Genomic DNA, 27,218 nt, shown 5'->3' with positions numbered 1-27,218 from the left:
TTGTTACTGCGACAAACAAATTTAGACTGATTTAGCAATTTGCCGGTAAAAGTGAGAACCAACATGTAGATTCTTCCAATTTGCAGAAGTGATAAAATGTATTTGCGTTTATGTGTAATCATGTATATATCTAATCGTTTTTTATCTTAAATGTGTCAGGCTTTTTGACACCGCGGAATTAAATGATTAGAATTTGCTTCTGTGACTTTAGTAGTGCGCTGGACGCGGTGCCACTTGGATAGGTACGAACGTTTTTTACGTAAATGTGAGTTTTCAACAAAGTCTAGAGAAGTGCTTTGGTTTGCAGTTATTATATTTTTACATATTATATTTCCACTAATTAAGTTTATGCTAAACAACGGTTGAAATATAGAGATATAAAAATGATTTTAAATTTCAAGATTTCAAAATGTCAATATCGTGCTTTATTATTCATGTGATCTAACAAACACAGAGTATGTACATGCTCTCTCTTTTATTTTCTCTTTTCTTTCTTTGCGCACAAAAAATACGCTCTCTTAGTGATTGTCAATATTTGGAATACGGCACTGCATAAAATGAGTATTAAAGCTTTTTGGTCGGTTATGTTAGCATTCTAAGATATCTGATCTATAATAATAATACTCGATTACTACTCGGTTAAAGCGTAGCGCGTACTTAATTTTTTCTATTATCTTTGCGAATTAACACAAGCTGATTTGCAATTACTGACGCGTACAATTCGGTAATTTTTTTTCGAGCTTCCTAACGTGTCAAGTTGTGCCGCGAAATAAGAAAACGGAGTGCTAAGTGTAAGAAACATTTTTAAACAGCCTTTCTAACGAAGCATCCTAAAGATCTCAAATGGACTATTAAGAAACTGCAAATTATTTAAATACGAGATGTACATTTGTGAAGAGGTCCATTATGGAGAAGCTGAAAACGTACATCACAAGCCAGGAAGAGAGAGAGAAATCACGTGATAGCTAAAAGTGATGGCAAAGCTCCTTTTTGCGAAGAAATCACTGCTTAGTCTAGATAGCTAGGTAGGTAGAGTGGCTGCCTTTCGACACACCTAGGCTTTAATTGGGATACCAGAAGTCCCTTCACTCTACTGGCTACTCTCTAAACCTTCTGATGAACTTCATCAGTAAGACAAGTTTTATCCGTGCAACCTCCAAGCCGTCGTCAAGAAACCCTCGACGATGGCTGCGATTCTTTTCCTATAGAGAGCCGTACAATCGCATAGAAGATGTTTGATGGTATCCTCTTCTTCTACCTTCTGACAGCTTTCACAATAGTCGTTATATGGCGTTTCAAGTCTACTTGCATGTCTGTCTATTAGACAGTGGCCTGTTAGTACTCCTACTAAAGTTCTTATATCATTCCGTTTGAATTTTAACGTTTCGGCATGTGCGGCTCATATTCCATTCATGCCGCGCTTGCCTGCTTGTTGAGCAAATCAGGGATTGCTTCAGGACTTCAAAGATCTGGTATAAAAAACAGTACTGTAATCAGACCATGATTGGATACAGACCCTGTAGACCATTTTGTTACTTAAATTGGTCGTCACGGTCACCAGACGCCTATATACTAGAGAATATGTGTACTTAAATGAAAGCCAAAATATCAAGAAAACATTTACCATCAACAAAAGATTTCATTCGGCTACTCCAACATACCAATATACCTGAAAGTCGCTTTCTGTGGAATATTCAGAAAATTTAATTGCAAGTGGCCATCAAAGACGTCAGGCTTTAATAGAAAATGCGGGAGATTGAAAAAAGTATTGAAAAGTCTGCTATAAAAAAACGCTTCCTACACTTTGGAAAACAAAAACGTTATTTTTTGAAAGCACTGTACTTGTATTAACATTACCTTTTTCCTTTAGTAGCTCATCACCGAAAAGTATCCGAATCACAAACATATCATCTGCTATCGACTGCAAATAGTACGAGTTTGAAATGCCAGGTCAAAAAGAAAAACTGAAAATTTTAGTTACAACTCCAAATATTCCACAAGCTACTATTGACTTATTGTCCCGAGACTACGAAGTAATCGTTTGCCAAAGTGTGCCACCAATACGTTCGGAAATTTTGGAGAAATGCAAGGGTGTGCATGCTGTATTATGGGCGTCGAGTCTTAAGCTCGATAGAGAAATAATTGATGCCATAGGTCCACAACTGAAAGCGATCTCCACTAAATCTGCGGGCATTGATTTTGTAGAAGTAGAAGAGTTTAAGCGACGCAAGATACCGCTGGGTCATGTACCTTATGTTCAAAACGATACAGTGGCAAATATGGCGGTTGGCTTGTTGCTGGCAGCAGCACGTCGTTTCCACGAAGGACGTACGAAGATCGAGACGTTAGTGTGGTTATAAACATGTTTACCTAACTTATTTGTATGCTTATTCTACAAATTTATTACAGCAACAATTGGGAGACATTCACTCTAAACTGGATGTTGGGTCAGGATGTGCGCGATTCGGTAGTGGGTTTCTATGGTTTTGGTGGTATCGCCCAGGCGACCGCCAAACGTTTGTCCGGTTTCGACATTGATAGTGTTCTGTATACCACACGTCGACGCGTGTCTGAGGAAATCGAAAAGGAGTACAATGCCAAAAAAGTAGATTTCGATACCATGCTTGCTCAGAGTGATTTCGTTATCATTGCTGCACCCTTGACTAAAGAGACCGCTGGTGTTTTTAATGCCACTGCTTTTGCTAAAATGAAGAAAACCGCCGTGCTGGTGAATATTGCACGTGGGGGTAAGATGGTATGATGTAGTGCTCAAACGTTCGTGTGCCATTAAATGAAATATTTTTAGGCCTTGTAAATCAGCAAGATTTGTATGAGGCCTTGAAAACAAATCAGATATTCTCTGCCGGCCTGGATGTGATGACACCAGAACCACTCCCATCGAATGATCCTTTGTTGAGTTTGCCAAATGTTGGTAAGTTCTGTAGACTTCTTATCACACAGTTTTAAATATATTTGATTATTAACATAGTTCAGGAATACCTTTTTGTTCTACGCTCTTAACGTCAATCAATTAAACATGTTCATCGCTTTTCTTCTTTCAGTGCTTATGCCTCATTTAGGTTCGGCTATCAAGCGTACACGGGACGACATGTCAATGCTTGCGGCCCATAACATTTTGCACGGACTTGCTGATGAACCCATGCCGGCACCCGCATATTAAATATCCAAGCAATTTTTAAAATTATTAAATTAAACTTGAGATTTTAATAAAGCTAAATCTGTATCACATACTCGTAGTTGGACATATTGTTGGTATGGAAATAGAGTAAACCAAATTCTTTCTTTTCTTTATATATTTGATCTTAACCAGAAGGTAGAAAGTAGTAGTAGTGGTGGAGTTGAGATTTACGCTGCTCTCCTGCTCTCCCAACCGAGATTTCAGAAGGAGTTATTGGGACAGAACTCGAATGTATCAGCACGCAACCACAGAGTCTACATCTACGTGGACAACCAAGCGGTAATCAAGGCTTTAACCAAAACGTGATCAACATGCAAAACCCATGCATTGTCGGCCAGACTACCACTACCAGACTAAACCAACCCAACCTAACCAATTGAGACAGAAAACAAAGTAGCTGCGAAATTTGGCATGCACTAGAGCATTCGCCTTAAGAAGAGTCTTACAACTATTGGACTGCTCCAATACCCTCAAAATTCAACATAAATCCCTTTATTAATAGTAAAACTTTATTCACTTGCATCATTCTCTTTCAGTTGGAACGGTAAAAATACCGCGTCCCATTCATCACGTTGCAAAGCTTTTAAATACCTGCGCCTCTGCTCGAGCACCTTATCTAATAATACGGGTTCATGCTTCTGCGCCACCTCCAGAGCCCGATGCCAATTGTGCATACGTAAGCATAGTGCAACAGCCTCAGAGAACTTCTTATTATGCAATAAAATAGTCTCCGCTTCGATCAGACGTCCGAGCATTAGCGAGTTCTCCGCCATTTGTTCCGGACTTGCAGACGGTAATTCCTAAAAACCAGTTTTGGTAATTTTGAGTAGCAATAGTCATTAAAATTTAACTGTACCTTTATGTATTGCAGATAGCTGACTTTGTCAATCTGTAGTGCGGCCGAATATGCCTCCTCGCTGATTTGTAGTTGATTCTTGCGCGTTGCGACTGCCGCCAGTGTGGCCCAGAGGTTACCATTTTGTACTAGGCGGCAAATTTTTAATGCCTGTTGCCACTGCCCCTCCATCAAAGTGCGATGCAAAATTTCACAATAGATATTCACATTAATGGGCAGCAGCGCGCCGGCGCAACGGAAAGTTACGATAGCGTCCTCAAAAGACTCCAATGTTATGTTTTTACCAAATTCACTAAAATTTAAAATATTACTTCTTTTCCCCTCCCTTAACTAAACTCACTCACGTGGCATCTATAGTGACCGTTGTTAACGCGATCAGCGTTGGGTCGGCTGCGCCCTCGCCCGGGCAATACCAAATGCTATAGCAGGTATCGTGTACGCCTACCAAAATATTTGTCTCACTGCCCCACATAACGGTAGTCACTTGTGTGCCGATTTTGTAAATTTCGCCGCTGTTATTTGTGCGTCCACTTATTCCGCGTTCGGAGTTGCCATTCACACCAGCTACAGCGCTTAAGCCATTTCCACCTCCAACTGCACCGCCACCAGCTCCGACACTGCTATTCAAATTACGTGTCTCTGTGATGTACAATTCTCGATTGTTATCGATAAGCACGACATATTGGTCATCAAGTGTACCGGCGCGACATGCGGAGATCTCGGAAATTTGAGTTTTTGCGCGTATTGAATGTGGTTCATATTGCCGTGAAGCGCCTGGCACAAGGTCGAAGATGTGAATTACTTCATGCGAAAACGAAAGCTTAGTATCAGAAAAATGTGTTAAATATTTATCTAATGCTCACCAGTGTTATCAGAGTTATCTCGTATAGCCAAGACATCCAATCCGAGAGATATCGCGCGCCATGTAAGTAGTGGCACTTGTGCTTGCAAACCTGGGTAGCGGGGATTCAAGTGTAAGCGACCCGTATAAGTGTACACCCAAATCGATATGGCATCCAAGACCATGAAGAATCTAAAACCAAAGAAAGTTTGATATGAATAATCGAGTTCTTGATTTTCCAAAGTAGTTGAATCAACAAAAAATATTAAGGGAGCCAGAGAGCCATAGCAAAGTATTGGTCTACAAATATTGTATTTTATGAAGAAGCAAGCATACTCACTTCTTGCCCACTTCAATCACACGTACATCTGTCCTGCCATCAATAATTATCGGCGTATTGATATATTTCTCATTATAAATATGCAATTGATTCGATGTGGCTACAATTAAGTGACCATAACCTAACCCAAAATTAATGACTCGTTCGGGAAAGTCTAAAACATCGTTGCTACTATTTGAGATATCCTGTAGGACAATGGTTTTGCGACCCGTGGTTGTCGCCTTCAGATTGCGTGAGATCAATTGGCGTTCAACAATATAACCAACCACGAGGTTGCCCGTCGAAGTGCCACAAGCCACTTGTGTTCCATCCGATGACCAAGCCATTGCATAGAAGGAACCGACAGCGGGTTCGCTGAAACGACTGCTACTGTAAGACCACTGATGAGTAGAAGAGATACAGAAGAAGTTAAATGAAAGTGAGCTTGGTTCGTTCTTTCTAATTTATGACTTTGTTTTAAATTACCGATTTTTGTTGCGTTGATATACTACTTACCCCAGCGCTGGAGCACAGTTTTAGCATGTTGAAGGATCCCACTAAAAGCACATCCTTTTCAGAATTGAAGCAAACTGAAGTAATAGCATATTCCTCAGTGGAGCTTGTGAATAAATTGGCACCTTGTGCGTCCCAAATCTTGAAACGAAAGTCTTCGCCACCTGAAGCGATTATATTCGAATGCGTGGACCAGCTTAGTGATAGAACGAGACCATCATGAGAACGCCACTGTAAGAAGTAAACTATGAATATTTCTGCGCTTACTTATCTCAAGATTTTACTATATTCAATACTAGCCGCACCTACCCTTGTTAACTTGCTATTAGCTGCGAGTGGTTTGATAGACATATAGCAGCCCTGACTGAAAACGATTGAAGTAGAATTTGGCGCCCAACGTGCGCAGCTAATAGCTTCATCACTCTGTATTACAGTGGAGCGCAGCATGCCGGAGCGCGACCATATCTTGATAACGCCATCCTCGCCAGCTATATATTTGTATTAAGGAGAAAAAATCAAAAAGAACTGCTGTGTGACTCAAGTTGTGTATGCGTTTCAAGATAAAGAGCGTACCTGTGAGTAGCCCTGCCCCATCCGGACTCCAACGCCCAGTACTTATCGCTGCGCTATGCGCTGAAATATTCCGTTCGACCCGCGCGCTTTTGTTCAGTATAATGAAGCGGCCATCATTGCTGCAGATGAGTAGAGTATCGCTGCCCTTGCCACCACCGCTGTTGCGCCCGCCTAAGAGCAACCAATGCAAATCAGTGGGTATAAAGTCATCCGGCAGCTTGGCGACCTCCACTGAATCACGCGTGACTGCGCTCCATTTGTAGATCTGGTGATCATCACTGTTTTAGAAGAACAAGAAGATGAAATATTACAACAAAAGCTTTGTTTAAATTACGATTGAATCGACTATATTTATTCAGGAAATATTTTATGTTCAATTAGCACCAAATGATATCATTATCATGCGCTGAAAAGCTTCTTACCTGACAAAGTAGATTTCTTCATTGCTACTCCAGTCTACACTGCTTAATGGTATAATATTCGCCTTTTCGTTATTTTCCTTCTCTTTTTGTCCACTCGTGATTCTTTGCGTTGCCGAATTCCGTAGTCGGAAATCCACATTACTTGTATTACTAACCGAGGTTCGCTTGCAGATATCAGTTTTTAAGCGCATCTTAAAAAATGTATAATGAACTTCATAGAAACTTTTCACACACTAATTTTTCTTCAAGCAGACTATTTGTTTGGACAGTGAGGTTGCCATAGGGATTCTATTACAATTTTAAGGGAAGCAACCCTTATTGGCACGGCTACCTTCCACCTGTTGCATTAAGATACAAATGTGCTGGTGGAGAACAATTGTTGTGAACAAGCCTTAATTTATTTTCTGTTTGGTTGCATGACATCTATCAAACATACTCAATAACCTTACAGTCATTAAACAATCAACCTCATATTTTTTCATTGTGTTCAAAATGTCAAATTTTGTACCGGAAAGTGATGATTTGCGGAAAGCATTAATTTTTTCTTTTCATTTGAAGAAAAGTGCTGCAGAGTCGCATCGAATGAATGCCGAGGCATTTCAATGATTTCGAGGTAATTATTTTGATGTGAAAAATGAAGAACGTGGAACACCACCAAAAAAGTTTGAAGACGCCGAACTGCAAGCAATATTGGATGAAGATGATACTTTGAGTCAAACGTAAATGACAGCCATGTTAAATGTTGCACAACAAACAATTTCAGACCGCTTGAAAGCTATGGGAAAGATCCAAAAGTGTGGAAAATGGGTGCCACATGAATGGAATGAAATACAAATGAAAAACTGAAAAAGCACTTGTGAAATTTTGCTTCAAAGACACGAAACAAAATCGGTTTTGAGTCGAATTGTCACTGGCCATGAAAATTGGATTTATTTTATGAATCTTAAACGGAGGAAATCATGGGTTAATCCGGCAAACTATCAACATCGATTACAAAAACAGACCAATTCGGTAGGAAGGCAATGCTCTGTGTTTGGTGGGATCAGAAGGGTGTGGTATATCATGAATTTCTAAGACCTGGTGTAAAAAGCAATGGTCAATACTTTTAATAAATTTTTGTGTACTTTCCATTTAAAATGAGTTTAATTTTCACAAAAAAACGATCATTTCATACCTGTAAGTATAGTGTGTATATGGTATATGTTCATGGTAAATATTTTTGAATTGTAAACTTAAGGAGGCATGCGCATTAGAATAAGAACATATAGAGACGGAGCCACCACAGATCAAAGTTTGAAGCAATTTTTTAAAACCAGTTCTACTTTATTGGAGAATAAACATTAGTATGTCACGAAGAGGCGCAACTGAAACCAAATAGAGATTTTAGTTAGTACAGATATCTCACAAAGCACCATAACTGAATCAACCAAGAGAGAAACTGTGAGAGAGTCTTTTTCCGGTAATAGTAAATCTTAATGCCGAACATAGTTAAAATTGGGTCAATACTTCCACATTTCCCCATATACCAAATAAAAGGACTTTCAGACTTTGATAAACATACATATATGTCGGTCGGTATGAGCGATATCTTAAAGAAATTCAGAGAACATCTTTCCTTCATAAAAGTATCTCTTGATGACAAAAATTGTTAAAATAAGGTCAATACTACCCTATCTAATAAAATATATACATAAATAATCAGCATGATGAGCTGAGCTGATTTAGCCATGTCCGTTCGTCCGTCTGTATATACGCGAACTAGAAGCTGCTCAGCCGATATCGGACCATTGCCATACAAATTGAACGATCGAAATCAAGAACTTGTATGTAAAACTCTTTCATTTTACGAGGCATCTTCACAAATTAAGGCACGGAGTATTGTCTAAGTCAACAATGTAATCTTTTAAGTTGTGTTCAAATTGTTCAGATCAACCTTTTGGAGATTCGATCTTAGAATAGGCATTGTCCCATTCTGATTAGTGTCATATAAGTAATTTGGAAAATAGGTAAACTTTTTCGAAAACAAGTACTAATTAGATATGATAACGGCGTATTTGACGTGCAAGACCGATTTCAGTTGCAGGCAATCATTTCCTTATATGAAATACCGAACATATATGTATGTCTGTAGGTTAATGCAATTTTTCTTAATTTAAAATCACCACCAGTTATGATATCTTCGTTAATTCTGTTGTTATGGTAACCCAATGGTTATTCGTTTATCTGTGTTGTTATGCACAGTGGTGTGGTTTTAATACCGAACCTCTGAGGCAAAGTGCATGCAGGAAACCATTTTCACTAGCACTGCTGGTGTAGTACTTATGATAGCTCAAAATAAATTTTTATTTTCGTCTAAATACTAATTGCTGCTTTTATATTTTGTCATAAAAGGTTTTGTGAAATACAACTCTCACCTCTGTTCACCAATTTTATACTCTATATGTGATATATATTGTACCTACATATGAAAATGATCAGCATGACGAGACGAGTGGAGTTCAGTCAGTTTGTGTAAACGATAACTTGTGCTGCTTTTGTCTATAACATTGATATGCATACTAAGGAAGAAAATAAACATAACACCATTCATATGAAAATAAGCCCATGGATTTTAGGTCTCATTTGTAATTCCTATAACGATTGGAAAATGAGTGAGAGTATTAACAAATCTCAGTTTATTTGTCCACAAAAGGAAAATTATATTTAGTCACTTACTAAGTATTTTTTGTTGATATTTCTAGTTAGCTTTAATTTCACCATAAAAGCTTTTGTAAGAAGCGAAGGCATAAATATGTATATACGGTTGTGTTTGGAAATCCATTCATATGGGGCGTTGTCTTCGAACAGTGTGTCCAAGTATATGTACATATCTCTCAGAGCATATACAAGTATACTGTACATGCATATAAGAATATACATTATATATGCTTAGAATATTCCAGGTGCATTAGAATAATGGTTACGGAAATGACTACACAAGTCTTGACAGACATGCTTTCGCTTCCTAATTTGCTTTCCATGTATGACCTAAAAACCATTAAAGGTATAGTGTTTTTCCATTTCTTAGGCCGGTAGTAATATTGAACACATGAGGGTTGGACTGGTCATTAAATTCATGGCTAATTTGATGTATTCTATTGTAAACGATTTATTTGCATTTTATCAAGCTTTTAATATATCTAACCAGAGTTTTCTTTCTTATATGGTTTGTTCGGCCAATGAACTTAAATTTTTGCTATTTCATTTGCTTGATTATTGACAAAATCAATAGTATGCAGACAAATACTAAGAGAGATACAGGGAGTTTCACAGGCGGCAATGCATATTGAAACAAAGCGTTTGCAAGGCTATAAGTATTTACCTATTGCCTGACGATAAATAACGAGTGCATTCAACTATTTTTTTTTTTAAATAAGAATAAGAAAACCGTTAACTTCAGTTACACCGAAGCTTTAATAGCTTCACAAATACAAAAGATTAAAGATTAGATACAAGAACTTGATTTTGATCGTTCAGTTTGTATGGCAGCTGTATGCTATAGTGATCCGATTTGAACAATTTCTTAGGAGAATATACCGTTACTTTAACAATAATTCGTGCCAAATTTCGTGAAAATATCTTGTCAAAAAAAATTATTTTGATCGTTCAGTTTGTATTGCAAATGTATGCTATAGTGAACCATTTTTTTTTTTGTTTTACATGTTGGGGCACATTATTGACATTTTGGTATGGATCCTAACTTTATTAAACTATAATATAGCTTGTGTTATATTATGAACTTAAAATATATACTAAAACAATTATTACAGGTATTGCATGTCATAACAACCCTGTATGTGGCTTGAAACAAACTACATTTGTAGATGTGTCTATATTTAAAGTGTGCAGCCTATTTTTATTTGCTCCTCGAAGATGGATGACACGTTCCTGTATTACCATTTGACAAATTCACCACTTCGCATGTCAAAGTTGATGGTAATTAAGGTGCACGGAAGGTGCAATTTAGCGTGTCCCACTTACTCACACCCTTCAGGAAATCTAATAATAACGCGAAAAGTGCACGAAAATTTGATTTTGCGTTGACCAAAATGAAAGTGATTTGATTAATAGTCATGCTAAGTAATAGCTTTCTGGCATAACCGCACATACCTAATTTTAAGTTAAAGAAAGGCTAATATGAAGCAGAAGGCTTTAATATAAAACGCTTTAGTGAACGCAAAAAATGTGATGAAGTTTTAAAAGACTTCTGAAATTGGTGTCCAAAGGTGAATCAAAAACAATAAAAAACGTTAACTCCGGTTGCGCCGAAGCTATAATACCCTTCACAAAGACAAAGGCCCCTTACAAGAACTTGATTCCGAACGTTCAATTTGTATGGCAGCTATATGATATAGTGATCTGATCTGACCAATTTCTGTGGAGAATAATTTGTTGCCTTAAGCAATAACTCGTGCCTAATTTCGTGAAGATACCTCGTCCAATAAAAAATGGTCCATGCAAGCACTTTACTCCGATCGTTCAGTTAATATGGCAGCTATATGCTATAGTCATCCGATCCATACAATTTCTTCGGAGATTAGATTAATGCTTTAAATAATAATACATGCCAAATTTCATGAAGATACCTCGTCAACAATCGGATTGTTCAGTTTGTATGGCAGCTATATGCTATAGTGGTCCGATATCGGCCGTTCCGACAAATGAGCAGCTTCTTGGGGAGAAAAAGAAGTGTTCAAAATTTCAGATCGATATCTCAAAAACTGAGGGACTAGTTCGCGTATATACAGACGGACAGACGGACGGACGGACAGACAGACGGACATGGCTAAATCAACTCAGCTCGTCACGGTGATCATTTATATATATACTTTATATGGTCTCCGACGTTTCCTTCTGGGTGTTACAAACTTCGTGGCAAAATTAATATACCCTGTTCAGGGTATAATAAAAGTGTTAATTAAGGAAGAAAATATAATTCTTTAGCTATATTTTTCTCGATATTGAGTTTCCATGGGAGCTTCTAGTGCAGAAGGAGCCCTAGACACGTTGCTCTGTCCACAGGCAAGTTCCTTCTATCGATGGGAGAGGCTTCCGAAATTTTGTATTTCTTATGGAGCAAAACCAGTTTTGTCTTACTAGGATTAATGACTAGATTATTTTCAGCCTCCCAGTTAGTTACGGTGTAGAGTGATCCTTGAGTTAGCGCCTACATGGTATTTAGAAAGATTTCCTCCACCATAAAGGCTCATGTCGGCATAGACAATCATTCGGCAGCCAGTTTCCTTAAGCTTTTTTAGACCATCATTGACAACCTGATCCAAAAAACCAGAGAAATGGCAAGAGAAATCCAGCAATGTGTAATTAAAAAAAAAAATTTTTATTACTCAAGACAGTCTTCCATCTTTTCAATACCTTTTTTGTGGTACGATTGAGTTTTTCTCTTAAATCGCGGAGATTTCAACGACTATTCCCTTCACCAGAGTCTGGGGATACGAGAAAATTGTTGGTAGTCGGTCAGCCAACTCGTTAGATCCGAAAGCAATCGAAGTCCAATTCATGAAAATTTGCTACCACTTTCATTTATTTTAGACACGTTGTTCCGTTTCGATGCTGTATTCGCTTCATTGTGAAACTTGTGCAAATATGTGATCACACAAACACGAATTGGCGCTTGTAAATGTATCCAGATTCTGCTCTATGTTCAAATTACTATTGTAACAGGTCGAAATTCGCAAAATATTTTGTCCCCTGCTATCTTTAATAGTTATAATAATAACCTTGTACAACAGCTACGGTATTAACGAAATTGGTCAAATTGGGATCAAATTGGAATAGAGATTGACATTTCGGTGCATGTAAATTTTTTTTAAGATTAGTATGATATTGGTATAATTGTATACTATATACATACATACATATATTGTAAATAAATTAAGATGCCATAAGTTCTGTTACAAAGTTTACAACGCATATAGCGGTGGTAAATTCGCAGAAAAGAGTGCGGTTACTATTTTTTTAAAAATATATATGCAGTGTCTACTGATATATAATAAGCAGTTAGGGGTAGTCAGAATTTACAAAAAAGATTTTTTTTTTGTATTATAGTTTAATGTTTGCAACGGCCTGAACTTGTAACAGCATTTATGGTTGGATAAGTAAGTCGAGGTACTATATAATAATCACATTGCTGAACTACTTCCAACCAATGTAATACTAATTTGACACCCTATATCGTAAAATAGTATACTTATGCAAAAGGCAGGAAGTGAAAGTTAACGGTCTCCAATATGTCAAAGATACTCTTCAGTTCACAACGCTCGCTTGAGATCCAATAGATGAACGAAATAAACTTACCTAATATATTAGCTTCACCATTTCTCTGCTCGCTATCTTTCCGTGCTGCTCTCTTTTTAAAAAATTGCCGAGTAGAATTTGTACAAGAGAGTATGCGGATACCTGCTTCAATGCTAGCAAGTTTTGATTTACACATTTTAGAGCAGTTTTACCAAATGAAAGGCTCAAATGATAAATTATTGTCGGACCACTATAGCATACAGCTGTTATACAAACTGACTGATCAAAACCAAGCTAAAGATCTTTTTATACATATTTATGTTATAAGATTTTTTTTTTGTTTTTAATTTAATAACTTTAAACTAAGAGAATTCATAATTGCTTATAGAAAGCCAAAGTAAGGAGTTACTAAAATGCTTTTTGAAGAGGAAAGAAGAATTTCTCCATCAAAGAAAGGAGCGGTATACAATTGCACATGTGCCAGAAAATATATTAGTGCAGGTTTGCATCGTTTCCTTGAACTTCTTCTAAAGTTTGTTCGATTCGCTACTCTATAACGCTTGTTGATACAAAATACATGAAATTAAGACTTTTGCAGCATAAGTTTCATTGCTTCAGAACTAGGTCTTTTGAAAAAATTACGAAAATAAATTGGTCCTCAAGAGATTTCGTTGGAACGCGTAGATGCATACACATATATATGTATATGAAAATATATAGATATGAATATATTACATGCATGCTTGTGCAAGTCGTTACGTCTCTGAATATCTACAGACAATGATGTCGGAAAATGTCTGCTGACAATGACAATGACGATGCAGCTGTCTTAAATATTTACACTTGTAGTAGTGAAAATTATATGTATTCGCATAAGTTTCCCCGCCATCAGCGACCAAAAGACCATTAAGTTTCAAAAGGTTTATAATTTTGAATAGAGACAAAGAGGTGTAGAGATATTTAAAAATAGAGCGTCATTCAAAAACAATAAGAAAAATTAATTATAAAACAGTGTTATAAAGAGTCTTGTGATTGATTTCTTTTTTCAATACTATGAAATAAATATAGATTTATTTGATAGTGAAAACATACGGAGCGAATGAAAAAATATTATAATATTCTTAAACAGTTAAAGATTATTTTGACTATTTAAGATGTGGAGGAAGAGAGTTTTAGGCCATACTAGGCAGAAAGGTAGCCACTCGACTTAACTTTCAAAAGAGATGTGAATAAATTACGCTGCTGTTGGCCAATTGTTGATACGTTGCAAAAACAAAGATGGTTCTATTGTTTTACTCAAAAATCCAATTAACGGTCATCCGAGCGAACTGATGAACGGAATTAAATGTGCGTAAAGTCAGAAAGTTATATTTTCTCTTCTGTGACCTGAAAAAGTTCGTATATATTTTTAGTAGGAAGTATCGCATCTATTATTTACAATCACGTTCCAGAAGATACACTATTATTAGAAAGAGAGTCTTTCTGAATCTCATTAAGATTTGTTACATATGGAACGTTAAAAGTCAACCCGAAGTTAGAAAATATTTAGCATAAGAGTCTACTGTCATCATAAAAATATTCTCCCCGATTTTCAATACTAGAACTCACAGATTGACCGATATATTTGGTAAAAAATCAGCCAAACGCACTGGGATCCGGATATTTGGTGTCTGGGTCCTTGAAAAGTTATAGCCCGATTTTGACAATTTTGAGGCATAAAATTAAATATCTTAAGGACACTACTTGTGCAAGTTTTATCCCAAGATATTCATTGGTGTTTGATTTTTGTACTGGAAGGGGAAGAATCAGATGGATTTAAGGTTATGTTATGGGAGTAGGCGTGGTTGTTGTCCGATTTCGCCCATTTTCATTGATAGGAATGGTTGGATAATCTCACATACCAAATTTACTTAAAATTGGTCGGTAAGTTCCTGAGATATAGGATTTCACCTAAAGGTGGACGGTGCCACGCCCATTGCACACTTTTCACACTTGCTCCTATAAAGCCCATCCCTACTATCCTGGTTGTGATATTTATTGTTTGTGGCTCATTTATTCAGTGAGTTATCGCACTTTTTGTAGTTTTCAACATAACAGTCGTGGTTATTACCTGATTTTACGCCTTTGTATAGCAAATCAAGAGGTGCAGAAAGACATCTTCCCAGAAAATTTGATAGAGTTAGCTTCAGGGCTTTGTAAGATATGTACCTTTGACCATTTAGCATTTATCTTAATATAGCGGTTAGTTGTAGAACTTTATAAGTTTTCGTTTAACAGCGTTTTGTGGACGTAGCAGTAGTCCGATTACCTTCATATGCAATACCGACTGCCCTAGGTACCAGTTTCACCATGATATCAGTTGCACGGTCAGACGGATAAACGGGCGGTTAGACAGTCACTCAGACTTCAACTTGTCGCGATTAGTTTCAGGTGATACAAACCACTGTTTCGTGAACAAAGCTATTATATTTCTCTAGCAACATGTTGCGAGAACATAAAAATGGCATCAAGAAGTTGGATGATTGTTACCTATATATCACCCGTTGGTGGTAACTATGTTGAATAAAAATATCGAATTTTGACACACAAAAATGTCTTTCTTTAAAAAGATACTATGTTGCCTGCCTTTAAATAATAATTTTCATCCAGCTATAATAAAAGTTTTATTCTAATTAGCATTTAATACATTAAACCATCAGGTGAAAGGCCGCATCATTGATATTATATCGTGTGATTATAGCTCATTTGATCTAATAAGATGTGATTAAAATTTAATTCAAATACATTTCTTATGAACTTTTGAACCCTCTTTTATACAAAACATATGACAAAAAGCTTATTTTAAGCTGGAAGTGCTTACACCTCAATCACATGACAATATATCACGAGATTAACGCCCAAACCAAAAGGGTCCGGAGCGGAGAGGATTTAAACAACTTCCAATGGCAATGCAGTCATCACTCTAACATAAATGTGTGGAGTATTTTTTGCGGAGCTGTGAGAAATTAATTATTTTAAAGCAGTTTCGCACGCATCGTCACGCACGCAAAATATTATTTGTTGATGAAAATTTTGCCATGATTTCCCTTTCCCTGAAATGAGCAACTTTCAGAGCAATGACAGCACGTACCAAAAAAAGATTAAATTTTGTCGAGTTTGACGCGGAGGAATGCATTGAGCTTGACCCATGCGTGCTGCTTATCTCCTTTTTGACTTTAATTTCTAGAACAACAGCCAGCAACAACAAGCGATCTAGTCACAACCCTTAACAAGGCAACAAACTTGCCACTGGAGCTACTACGCTTACAGTTGCTACTTGCCGTTGCGGTTATCTAGTGTTTAGGTGCTTGTGTTTGTATTTGTGCCGGCAACCATTTCCCATTCGGATGTCGCTATAGCTTTTCATATGTGAAAAGTTCTCAGCACATACACAGCAATAGATTTCAGTTCGATTGCAACGAACAACGGCGAACACACACATTCATTCGTATTTGACGAGCTTTGTGGCGCGTATTCAGTCGCTTTAGCCAACGACGTCCGCAGTACTACGACGACTTGTGGAAGTCAACAACGCATCGAGCCATTATTCGAGCAACAGTCAGTCAGCAACATTGTCATCGTCCGGTAGTGTTTAGTGGCCACCTGCGAGAAGCGCGCGTTTTCGAAAATTCTCGAGCAAAACTAATAAAGTATTAAATTTTCGTGGAAAATATCGAAATTTTTTCTCTCTCAAATAATATTTGTGTATATTTTGGGAAAAATTTTGAAAATATTCATGCAGTGCTGAGAATAAAACGAGACAAGTGAGCAATAATAAAAATATATGAATAATATCGAAAAAGTTCAATGTGCAATTTGTAATATTTTAAAATTTTCAAAAAGCGAGTGTTAACCCTCGTGTGTGGGCATAAAAATATATTTTTTCTACTTAGCACCAATAAGTGTAAGAAATAACAAAGTACTTTTTTTATTTTCAAATAAAACTACTTGTATAATTAAAAAACAATATATTTTTTCAAATTCACAACGACATAAGTCTACTAAATAAACAGAAAGCATGTCCACTTCAGCATATTTCCTGTCATTACTCTTGGCCTTGGCATTGGGGAGCACTGCAGGTAAGTTACGGCTGTCTCTGTAGATCTTAATTTAGTGCTCTTAAACAAATCAAAGTCATTGGTGTTAGCCAAAGTTATATACATATTGTAAGTACCACATAGGAGATCTACTAAGCTACTTGCCCTTAGCAAAGTTCATCTTGCCGCAATCGTAGATTTTCTTACTGGACACTGTTCAATAGACATTCGAGATTCAATCTTGGCGAACGCTAATTGTCAAAGTTGTATGGCGGAGGGTGAGGTGGAAACACCTAGGCACTTTCTCCTCAATTGTCCAGCCTTTGCAAGACTGAGGTTGAAACGTCTTGGCAGTCTTACCTTCAGCGAACCAGAAGATATAGCGGAAACTGACATTAACCGTGTCAACAAATTTGTGATAGGCCTAAAGCACTTTGTCGATTTGTAAAGATCTTATAATATATTATAAAAGAGTTTTACGTAGCACAACGGACTGGCATTCTAAGCTGTCCAAGTGAAATCCCTGTTAGAATCGACCTTTTAACCTAACCTAACCACATTTCTTCGAAATTTCGCTTAAGAAAAAAATATGTATTTCTAATTGACAAAACATAGCAACGGAACGAAGCATCCATGTGGTTCAACTATGATATGTATATTTTACAAATATATTTGAAGTTTCAACTTGTCACTGCCTGGATTTTTATATACTAACTTTCAGTGGCTTATATTTTAAAGCACACTACTTCTCAAACAACAATAATATGTGTTCCGATTTTATTTGTGCTTTTGCTTTGTGTCTCGTTTCCTTCCCATCCTCCTGCCTTGCATCGCCCTCTACACTAGAATACGTATGCTACTAATCAGTGCATTTCTCTTCTTCAATTACTTGCCACCCGCACTAAGCGTTGCTTGACCTCTTCTCCCGTTTACCCTCAACTAGCAGAATGTACATGTGGCATATAGAAGGGTTGCATTTCGTTTTGTGTTTCATTTGTCGGTTTTATACCCATCGTAGCATTGTACGCGGAATAGTGTTATAGACTTGTTCAACCAACGGTGACTTGTGATGGTCAAGTTATTACGAAAAATATTATTTATGGTAGTTAGTGCATATTGGGAATATATATGGTATATTCCAGGGTCAGTAAAAATGTGTGTCAAAACTTCCGTTTATTACCAATACTTAGTATAATACACTGATATTATATTCGAAATATATATATGTATAGCAATAAGGGCGAGGGCACCGTGTTTGCAAAATATTAATAGCTGAATAAGAACGAGAGGCTTTAAAACCTTTAAATTTAGCTGAATAAGCGTTTCCAAGAATAAAAAAAAATTTTAGTATTTCCAAAAGTAAGTTAGTGTAGATTCATATGGAAATACATACCGAGCAACGTCATCTTTTCAATAATTTTTCACATTTTACAGTAGTTAAAGCTTTTATTCATACGTGTTATTATGTGTGCCGGTAACTGTTGCACGTTTGGGGCCAGACCTAACCCACCCTTATTGGACCTTTTGGTAAGGCGTCCGCCGCTTTTGCACATAAAAATCCGTTAATTGCGTTTGTACGAGTTTCGCCGCGTTATGTTTCAAATGAATTTTTAACTCTATAGCCCCTCTATGACCGCCTTTCCTTTCGCTGTTGCATTCATACGAGTTCAGTGAACTATTTCCACTTCCATTTTACGGTATCGGTTGGCACCGTGTCAAAAGAGCAACTAAATATTTGTATGCAACTTTAAATACCTCATATGATATAATTTGAGCAAAAATCGGACGGATTCTTTCTACCCTTTATTAAGTAATTAAACCATTTTTAAATATTAAGTTGATAATAGTGATCAATTCAAGGGGAATATTGATTTAGAGTGTTGTTTCTTCACATGAAATATGTTTCTGTCAATGAAAAGAGCAGTGCCCTACACACAGTGACAGAGTCTTTCTCAAAAGTGACCTTAAGTAAACCTTTAATTTTGGAGGAGGACTTTTATGGTACTTGGATTTACCCTTATATTAGGATCTTAATAAACAATGCCAACAAAAATTGCTTCTGGAAGCAGTGAGTTTGTAAACAAAGCTTTTTCCTGGTCACAGATGTAATATCTTCAATCGAAGGGATCGAATGAAACATATTTGAGAATTTATCCTTAGTATGCTTAGTAAGCTCAGCAAGTGTTGGTCAACTAGTAGCAGCTGTGCAGTCGCAAAATCCTTCTGACCCAGGGTTAATCGTAAGGGGTCTAGTGAACTATTCGCTATCTGCAAAGTCCACTTTTGAATGGTTGTAGGTACTTTAACTGGACATTGTCCCTTCGAGATTCATGCGGTAAGGCTGAAAATTTTACCGGATGCCAGTTGTATCAGCTGCTTGAAAAAAGGTGAAATAGCATCATCTCAACACATCCTCCTCCAATGTCCCGCCTTTGGCAGATCAAGGTTAAAATTCCTCAGATCTCATACTTCTTGACATCCAGGCGAAATAGCGGAAATAGAAATATGGTAAATCACCTAAGCAGATGTGTGATAGATTCAGAGCGCTTTGCCGATAGCTGATATCCGACTATAGGAGTTTTTTATGTGGCTTCACAAAGGACTGTTCATAACAGTATAAGAGTGATTATCGCGGGGGATCAGGGATCAGCCTAACCTTAGTAATTACAGCTACAGAGATCTTTTAGCAAATGGAAATTTGAACTGTTATATAAAATAAACGCCGTTCTAATATCATAAATGTTAGATATTTATTAAGAATATTGGATTTTATTCAGGCACCGATTCATACACATTTTTTACAAGGAGTACGTTTTCTACTAAGGCATTGTACTAGCCAATGAAGTAGGGTTTAAAACCCGGATAAAATGTAATCAAACATTTACGGAGTTGCCTTTGCGAGGTTCCGTCAAAAAAAGATTATTACGGTACTTAACATACTAAAAACAAGAAAAAACGTTAACTTGCACAATCCATAATACCCTTTACAAATTCTATAGATTCCATACAAAAACTGATTGATTTTGACCGGTCAGTTTGTATGGCATCTATATGATATAGTGATCCGAGCTGAACAATTTCTTCGAAGATTTTAGCATTATCTTAGGCAATAATTCATGCCAAACATGAAGATATCTTGCCAAATAAAAAAGTTTTCTATACAAGGGCATGATTTCGATTGTTCAGTTTATATGACAGAAATATGGTTCCGATAATTAAACCGCGTCTTGGAGATAAAAGTACGTGTGGAAAATTTTTAATAGATATCTCAAAAACTTAGAGAACAGTTCGCTAATTCGTGGCAGTCTAATATACCTCGTTTAGAGTATAAAAATATAAAATCCTTCTACTTTACATTCTTACTAATTAAAATTGAATAACCTGAATAACTATGGTAAATTATATCAATCACAACTACATACATATTTGCCACGACTTCAATGTCGGATAAAAATAAAAGCAATGGGCATGAAAATCTATGCCTGCTAAAGCCTCAATAGCGAATAGTATTGTGGAGCGAATGCGGTGACCAACATAAATGAGTCACTCGAGAAATCGACAACCGGCAGGAAAATCTCATGTAATGGTGTTTCAATGTTTTCTATGATTGCATTAAAATGTGTAAAACGTTCTAGACAGCTGTTATTGCTACCGACACCACAATAGTCAGTGCCGACAGTCACTGCAAAAAAGGTGTAACCGTCAGTTAGTAGTTGTTGAAGAGTGCCATTGCGTGCTGCTCACAACTTGGGATGAGGCGGAAAGTCATAAGGCAACAAAAAAAAAAATACGTAAGCTAACATTTGCTTACAACAACAATACTAGCAAGATTACAAAGATTTGGGCCTTGACGAGTCAAGCAACGACAAGCCTTAAGTGAAACACACAAATGGAAAATTGAAAACGCAAACAAGAAGTTAACGTCTTCTTCACACAATAGCAGCTAAAACGCGACGTTAGTAGCAAATCACGTACGAAAACTAGTATTGACCTCATTCTGCCGATTTGCCCTTAAGCATAAATGAAATTTTATTTTGAATTATATGGGGTGTTTGAAAACTTTTTGTCGGATATTTAGTGAAATATAGCTGAGATCTACGTTACAAATATACTCGTAAAGTTACGTACATACGCTAAAGAATATAGTTATACGAGGCCGTTAAGGATATTTATTATACCCTGAACTAGAAATATTAAGTTTGCCACGATGTTTGGAAATAGGGTCGAAGACCATATAAGTATTTTAAACTAACTGACTGAATTCAAACTGACCGATTAAAATCAAGATAAACATCTTTCTATTCCCTTTTATGCTAAAAAAATGCACCTGTAAAGGGTATTATAGCTTGGGTGCAGCCGAAGTTAACATTTTTTCTGGTTTTTCTTTTAAAGTCTTGGGTTATGAATGAAATTCGGTATAATTAACGGTAAAAATAGATTTTCCATCCTACAAGGAGTATTCATATCGTTTTTGCAAAATTTAATCTGCAACAAATCGGTATAGATACATATAATATGAATGTATTGAAATAGATAGTATTTCAACCCAAACCCCAACGCTTATATTCCGTCTTAACTTCTAATTAGTTGATTTATTATTATATAATATTTGACTCAGTTTATGTCGTGCAACTGGCATTTATATAAGGCATTCGTGCTAGTCACGAAATCTCTATATTTTGTGACTTGACTTCGAAGTGGAAAATGATAGGTCTAGCAACATTCTCTTTGCGACTGGTAAACTGTTTCAACCGGCTAATGACAAGCAATTAACACACACGCACACGGTGCTGATAAAGACATTTCCGTCAATTGTTTTCGAGAAAAATTAAGTAAAAAATTTAATTATGCGTATTATTGAAATATGGAATTATCGTGTAGATCTGTAGAACTGATTTAATTTCCAGAGTCAGAAACTTAATTAAAACACGAAAAAACGTTTACTTTGACTGCCCCGAAGCTATAATACCCTTTACAGGTGCATTCCTTATAACATAAAAGGGTATAAAGAGAGTTTTATCTTACTTTTCATCAGTCAGTTTGTATGGCAGCTATATGCTATAGTGGTCCGATCTGAATAATATCTTCGGATAATATAGCCATTGGACAATAATCTATCCCAAATTTCATGAAGATATCTTCTCCAATAAAATTGCTTTGTACACAAAAACTTAATTTTTATCGATCTGTTTGTATGGCAGTTATGTGCTATAGTGATCTCATATCGGCGTGTTCAAAATATCAGATCGATACCTCAAAAAATGTGGGACTAGTTCCCGTATATACAGACGAAAAGACAGACGAACGTGGTTAACACTATGTACTTATATATTGGGTATCCTACGATTTCTTCTGGGTATTACAAACTTCGCATCAAACTTAATATACCCTGTCCAGGGTATAAAAATTGATGTTCATAATAAAAGTGCACATATGTAATTACAAAGTTAGCGTATTTCGTGGCCCGAATGTCATTACTGTGGTACGTAACTGGCCGCTGTCATGTCTCATTTAAATAAGCCACCGAAAAACGTGCAAAAAATCTGGATTTAAAAGTTGAAATATCGTGCGAATCTTTGTGGTGCAGATGAGTGGGTGGATGTAATCACATACATACCAATGTATGTATATTTGTCATTGGTGCGTACATACAAACTTATTGCACGAGTAAGGTTGCCTTAATTTGCATGAGAATGCTAAAATTGATGTGTGGCAAGATGGGTGAGTAAAAAACATAGAGAACCCATGCGAAAATAAAGTTTACAAATAAGGAATGGCTAAGTTTGGATGTAACCGAACATTTTATACTCTCGCAAATCGCGAAGATCAAAGGTGGGGATATATTCGGAATAGAGTCTGCTAAAATAACGTAAATATTTGCTTATACTTGTAGTATATGGGAGCTGAGGTTACAGGGGATGGGATTTCACATATTTTCAACATTATGGTAATGTGTGGCCAGTGTTATGTTATGTTCACTTAATATATCTAAGATACCTCGCAGATTCACCGATATGTACGATATAAAGCCAACCGGCAGTTTGAAATTATTATATTGGGTATATGGAGCTTACGGGTAGTATTACCCGTTTTTATTTATTTTGACATATCATTACCAAAAAAATATGCTCTCTGAGTTTTATTAATAGCAATTTTGGTGTACCATTACGATATAGACCATTAGATTAGTAAGATGACTGATAGATTGACCAATCTGTGTAGTATAAAGTTGGCCGTATATTTGAAAATTCTTATATGTGATATATGGGGGCTAGGAGCATATTCACGTGTACCAAGTTATATCAAGATATCTTAATTTTTACTATCACTTGCACGAACAGATGGACGGACAGGCGGACAGAGATTCAGCCGGATTTCAACTCGTCTCGTTATCCTGATCATTTGTATATATGTACATATATAGTTTTAAATGATATAAACAATCGTTAGGTGAACAAAACTATTATACTCTGCAACATGTTGCGAGAGTATAAAAATTGCAAGAGTCAAAGTAATAATCAAACATATATACAAGTATGTGTGTGTGTAAATGTTCAAATACACTCAGTGCATTTACTGCCCAAATTAGTTCACTTCAAACCCACGCAATTGACAGTTTAAAAGAAATTTTCGAATTTAGTAATAATTATTTCTACAATAGGCTGCTACTTTGCTTTGTAATTATCATTTTTGCGCATTTTCTTTTTCACAAAAACGTCTTACGATAATTTATAAATTACCATAATTTCTATAGTTTGTACATACCTACATACTACATACACACACGTACACATTTGTATATACATATGTTCCACTTAAATACTTATCGTGGCGAGCAACAGTTTTTCTTTTAGTGCGGGAAATTTTGCACTTGCTTGCAAGGTTTGTCGCAAATCGTTCGTTGTCTTTCGTTATTTCTCATAATGCAAATCGTACGTTCTCGTATGTACTACATATGTGTGCAGTTATAACTTATGCAATTGCACATGTTGCACAAATTTTTCACAAAACTTATTCGCATTTGCAATTTAGATATATACAAAAGCCCTCATAATGGTATTTTACTTTAAATAGTTCACTGCCCTTTCGACACACCATTTCACTTTTAATCTATAATAATCAATAGTGAATTCTGTCGAAACTTTCAATAAAAGGTTAAACGGTTCTCGATGATGGGTCGAATACAGTTAGCTAGAATACATTCTTGCAGAACCTTTCAGCATCGAAAATTATAAACTAAAACTACAAGAGACTTTAGGCAAAATTAAAGCTGATTCTGATAATTTTGATATTTTTAAAACCATTAATTATAAGCAATCATAAGTTCATCGAAGCGATTATACTTACTTCAATACCGCTTTCAATTAATTGATAACATCAGTTCCAATATTTGTACACGCCATTGTAACACAAATATTAATTTTCATCCGCATGTCGGTCCACCGGCTGCACCAAAGCTATAATACTCTTCACCAGTGCATTTGTTTATAACATTAAAAGGTATAAAAAGATATTTATCTTAAATTTGATCGGTCAGTTTATGAAGCAGCTATATGCTATAGTGATGCGATCTAAATAATTTCTTCGAAAATTGCATCGTTGCCTTAGACAATAACTCATTCCAAATTTCTTGAAGATATCTCTTAAAAAGCAAAAGGGGTTTATTCCGATTGTTCAGGTTGTATGGCTAGCATATAGCTGCCATATATAGTTGTCCGATATCGACCATTCCGACAAATGAACAGTTTTTTGGTGAGAAAAGGACGTGTGCGAAAATTCAGATACATAGGTATATCAGAATCTGAGGGACTAGTTCGTATATATACAGACGGACAGACGGGCATGGCTAAATCGACTCAGCATATCCTCCTGTACATTTATGGTATATATACGAGTACAGTTTATACGGTCTTCGACGTTTCGTATTCATAATCCAAAAACAAAAAAAAACAATTTATCTAAGAAATTGCCGAAGGTTTTGATGTAGCTTTCCAAAGCGAACCTCTAAATGGCCTCTTAGGTGAATAATTATTCGAGAAAAATTAGTTAATCTTTTGCAAATTATTTGTATTTATGATTTACAATGTTATTTAAAATACACACCAACAATATATTAAATTACAATAGATTATCAACTATTAAAATATATGAAAAATATTTTCTCCTCTATCTCTACTATAATATTATATTTGTTTAAGAAAGACCAGCTTCTGCTCTTACGTTTCTTCTCTCTTGCTCACATCTACCTCGACAACTGCGCAACGTTTCAATCGAGCGAAAGTTGTGCGCGCCATATGACGAGTGACAGTAACGGCATACTTAGAGTTTAGCCAAACAAATCGTGGTGGTTTGTGGCGTTTTGAATAAACCCTTTTCGCTTCCAAAGCGCCCTTTGCAAAATCGTTTTTCCGATAAGTGCATTCAATCCACAGCCAATTCCTTGCTTTCAGCTCCAGTTCCCTGGCCACGAGGAAGTGTATCCACATGCTAATAAGATATATTCACCAAGCAAATGTCAAATGTATAACACAGGTGGATACCACTTAGTCCACAGCACGCGCGGCCGAACAAAGTGTCTCACTAATTGATGTGAGACTGATAGAGTGTAATAGCATGCCACCTGTTCCGCTGTAAACAAAACTCAATATATATACCTATATACACATGTATATAACCGAGTTATTATTTGAGTTTGTGGTGTTGTTGTCACCTTTTCGGCTACGAAAACAAGCACAACAACCTGTTAAGCCAGCTCTAGTGTGTTAAAGCCGCTACTCGCTTTGAGCCAGAATGTAAATGCGAACGTTGAGTTAGGTTCAACATGCGAGTCTAGGCATTTTATAAACAAAATAGAAATATCGAACTCTGTTGTTCACAGATCTCTTTTATTTTCACCGTATTTTCTAGAGCAGTACGGTGTAGACATTTTTATTAAAACTCAACTCTCCACACATTTTTATAAGCGCAGCAATAGTTGTCTCACAGACCTGTCAAATATTTCAACTGGGAGACAAAACTGTCAAATTAGTTACCAGTCAACCAGTATCAAAACATATTGACAGTTATGTGGTTTATGCGCTTTGAAAAATGTAGAAAATAAAAAAAAATCTGGTTTAGACTTATTATGTGTATATAGTGTAAGTATGTACATATATATTATACTATGTATATAAGTTTATGCCTTATGCAAGTCATTCTAACTACCTATCACACAATTACCATCTAGTCAGGAAAAATATACTAGTTACAGTCCCGAATTTTCATTGCAAATCGAACTAAGTTAAAAAGCATCATATTTACGTATACAACTTCATAAGAGTTAGTCACCCTAAAGCACATAGTTACGTCGTTATTCAGTATATTTTCAATAAAAACTTGGAGTACTTGAACTAGATCCCGGCTAAAATTTTTGCGTAAGTATAAATTGAATCATCTGCTTTGAACTAGTATTAAACTGGTATACTTCTGACTAAAATCTGGGTACAAAAAACCGTTATAAATGGAAAAAGTAAGGATTCGACTGACTGGTTGGGTCTGCGTTAAATACTAGTTGTAAAATAGTTAATTTATCCGCACGAGTACTTGTTGCTTAGGTATATTCGAATATGATCACTACGAGCTACAAAGTATACGGCGTAATCTCAGTGGCCAATCTAAAATTCCCATTGCGCTCATTAATTTAAATTTAAGCGAGCGACTAAATCATTTTCTTGCGCTTTATGACGTTTATGCTAAGCTAAAATATCTCGTTGCTATGAACATGCAATCTCAAATAACAAAGTACATATATATACTCATGTAGGTATATGAATTAGTACTAGATATACAGTTAAGTGACCACCCGATACCCGATGGTGATAAATTTGCGTGTTGTGTAAACTCGCCGCCTTTTGCAAGCAAATACAAATGTAGTTCATTTAAGAGCATATATATATATGTATATATGTATTAACCTTTTCCTTGTACTCTTGTATATTCCAAAGCTTCGAGAAGTGTGAAGAAATTTAAAACATATGTATATTATAAGGATAACGGCAAATGCATGATTGCGTATATATGCAAAGGTTTTAATTTACTTACTTGCTTATTGTCCGGCTGCATACTGCACTAATAAAATTCTGTGAG

The 27,218-nt window shown here is 36.2% G+C and overlaps 3 protein-coding genes across 7 annotated transcripts in view; 2 read left to right on the top strand and 1 right to left on the bottom strand.

The window, feature by feature from the left end:
- Positions 1–146: 146 nt before the first annotated feature.
- LOC106620986 (glyoxylate reductase/hydroxypyruvate reductase) lies at positions 147–3,296 on the top strand. 4 transcript variants are annotated; one of them, XM_036367011.2, is made up of 5 exons: positions 147–242; positions 1,874–2,344; positions 2,410–2,747; positions 2,807–2,932; positions 3,063–3,296. In XM_036367011.2, exons 2-5 carry the CDS (start codon positions 1,944–1,946, stop codon positions 3,179–3,181), a joined length of 984 nt encoding a protein of 327 aa, XP_036222904.2. In that variant the 5' UTR covers positions 147–242; positions 1,874–1,943; the 3' UTR covers positions 3,182–3,296. The 4 variants fall into 4 exon arrangements, with proteins under 4 accessions (XP_036222904.2, XP_036222905.2, XP_014095142.3 ...); XM_036367012.2 differs by having other exon boundaries at positions 153–242; positions 1,871–2,344; XM_014239667.3 differs by having other exon boundaries at positions 181–265; positions 1,871–2,344.
- A 394-nt stretch (positions 3,297–3,690) lies between these two features.
- Oseg5 (intraflagellar transport protein Oseg5) lies at positions 3,691–7,277 on the bottom strand. Its single transcript, XM_070106273.1, has 9 exons — positions 6,724–7,277; positions 6,302–6,579; positions 6,038–6,216; positions 5,732–5,959; positions 5,237–5,616; positions 4,919–5,088; positions 4,400–4,856; positions 4,056–4,347; positions 3,691–3,999 (listed from the first exon to the last, which is right to left on the bottom strand). The coding sequence occupies exons 1-9, from the start codon at positions 6,912–6,914 to the stop codon at positions 3,709–3,711; spliced, it is 2,466 nt and encodes an 821-aa protein (XP_069962374.1). The 5' UTR covers positions 6,915–7,277; the 3' UTR covers positions 3,691–3,708.
- A 9,275-nt stretch (positions 7,278–16,552) lies between these two features.
- Positions 16,553–27,218, top strand: part of LOC106620992 (UPAR/Ly6 domain-containing protein twit) — a 30,397-nt gene continuing 19,731 nt past the window's right edge. Inside the window, exon 1 of one of the 2 annotated variants that reach the window (XM_036367020.2) lies at positions 16,553–17,135. In XM_036367020.2, coding sequence (XP_036222913.2) covers positions 17,075–17,135 — 61 coding nt within the window. In that variant the 5' untranslated portion in view covers positions 16,553–17,074. The remainder of the gene's footprint in view (positions 17,136–27,218) is intronic. The other variant, XM_070106272.1, reaches the window with a different exon arrangement.

Source organism: Bactrocera oleae, chromosome 3 (genome assembly GCF_042242935.1).
Source record: "Bactrocera oleae isolate idBacOlea1 chromosome 3, idBacOlea1, whole genome shotgun sequence".
NCBI lineage: Eukaryota > Metazoa > Arthropoda > Insecta > Diptera > Tephritidae > Bactrocera > Bactrocera oleae.
The sequence above is the reverse complement of the archived record's forward strand: the minus strand, read 5'-3'. Positions and strand labels throughout refer to the sequence as shown.

What these genes read in the sequence shown, in the direction of transcription:
- LOC106620986 (XM_036367011.2), top strand. Translation starts at nt 1,944, where the DNA reads ATGCCAGGTCAAAAAGAAAAACTGAAAATTTTAGTTACAACTCCAAAT. An exon ending in GGACGTACGAAGATCGAGAC is followed by an intron (nt 2,345 to 2,409) that starts GTTAGTGTGGTT and finishes AATTTATTACAG; the next exon opens with CAACAATTGGGAGACATTCA. An exon ending in GTTGAGTTTGCCAAATGTTG is followed by an intron (nt 2,933 to 3,062) that starts GTAAGTTCTGTA and finishes TTCTTCTTTCAG; the next exon opens with TGCTTATGCCTCATTTAGGT.
- Oseg5 (XM_070106273.1), bottom strand. Translation starts at nt 6,914, where the DNA reads ATGCGCTTAAAAACTGATATCTGCAAGCGAACCTCGGTTAGTAATACA. An exon ending in GTGATTGAAGTGGGCAAGAA is followed by an intron (nt 5,089 to 5,236) that starts GTGAGTATGCTT and finishes CTTTGGTTTTAG; the next exon opens with ATTCTTCATGGTCTTGGATG. An exon ending in ACGGTCACTATAGATGCCAC is followed by an intron (nt 4,348 to 4,399) that starts GTGAGTGAGTTT and finishes TTTAAATTTTAG; the next exon opens with TGAATTTGGTAAAAACATAA.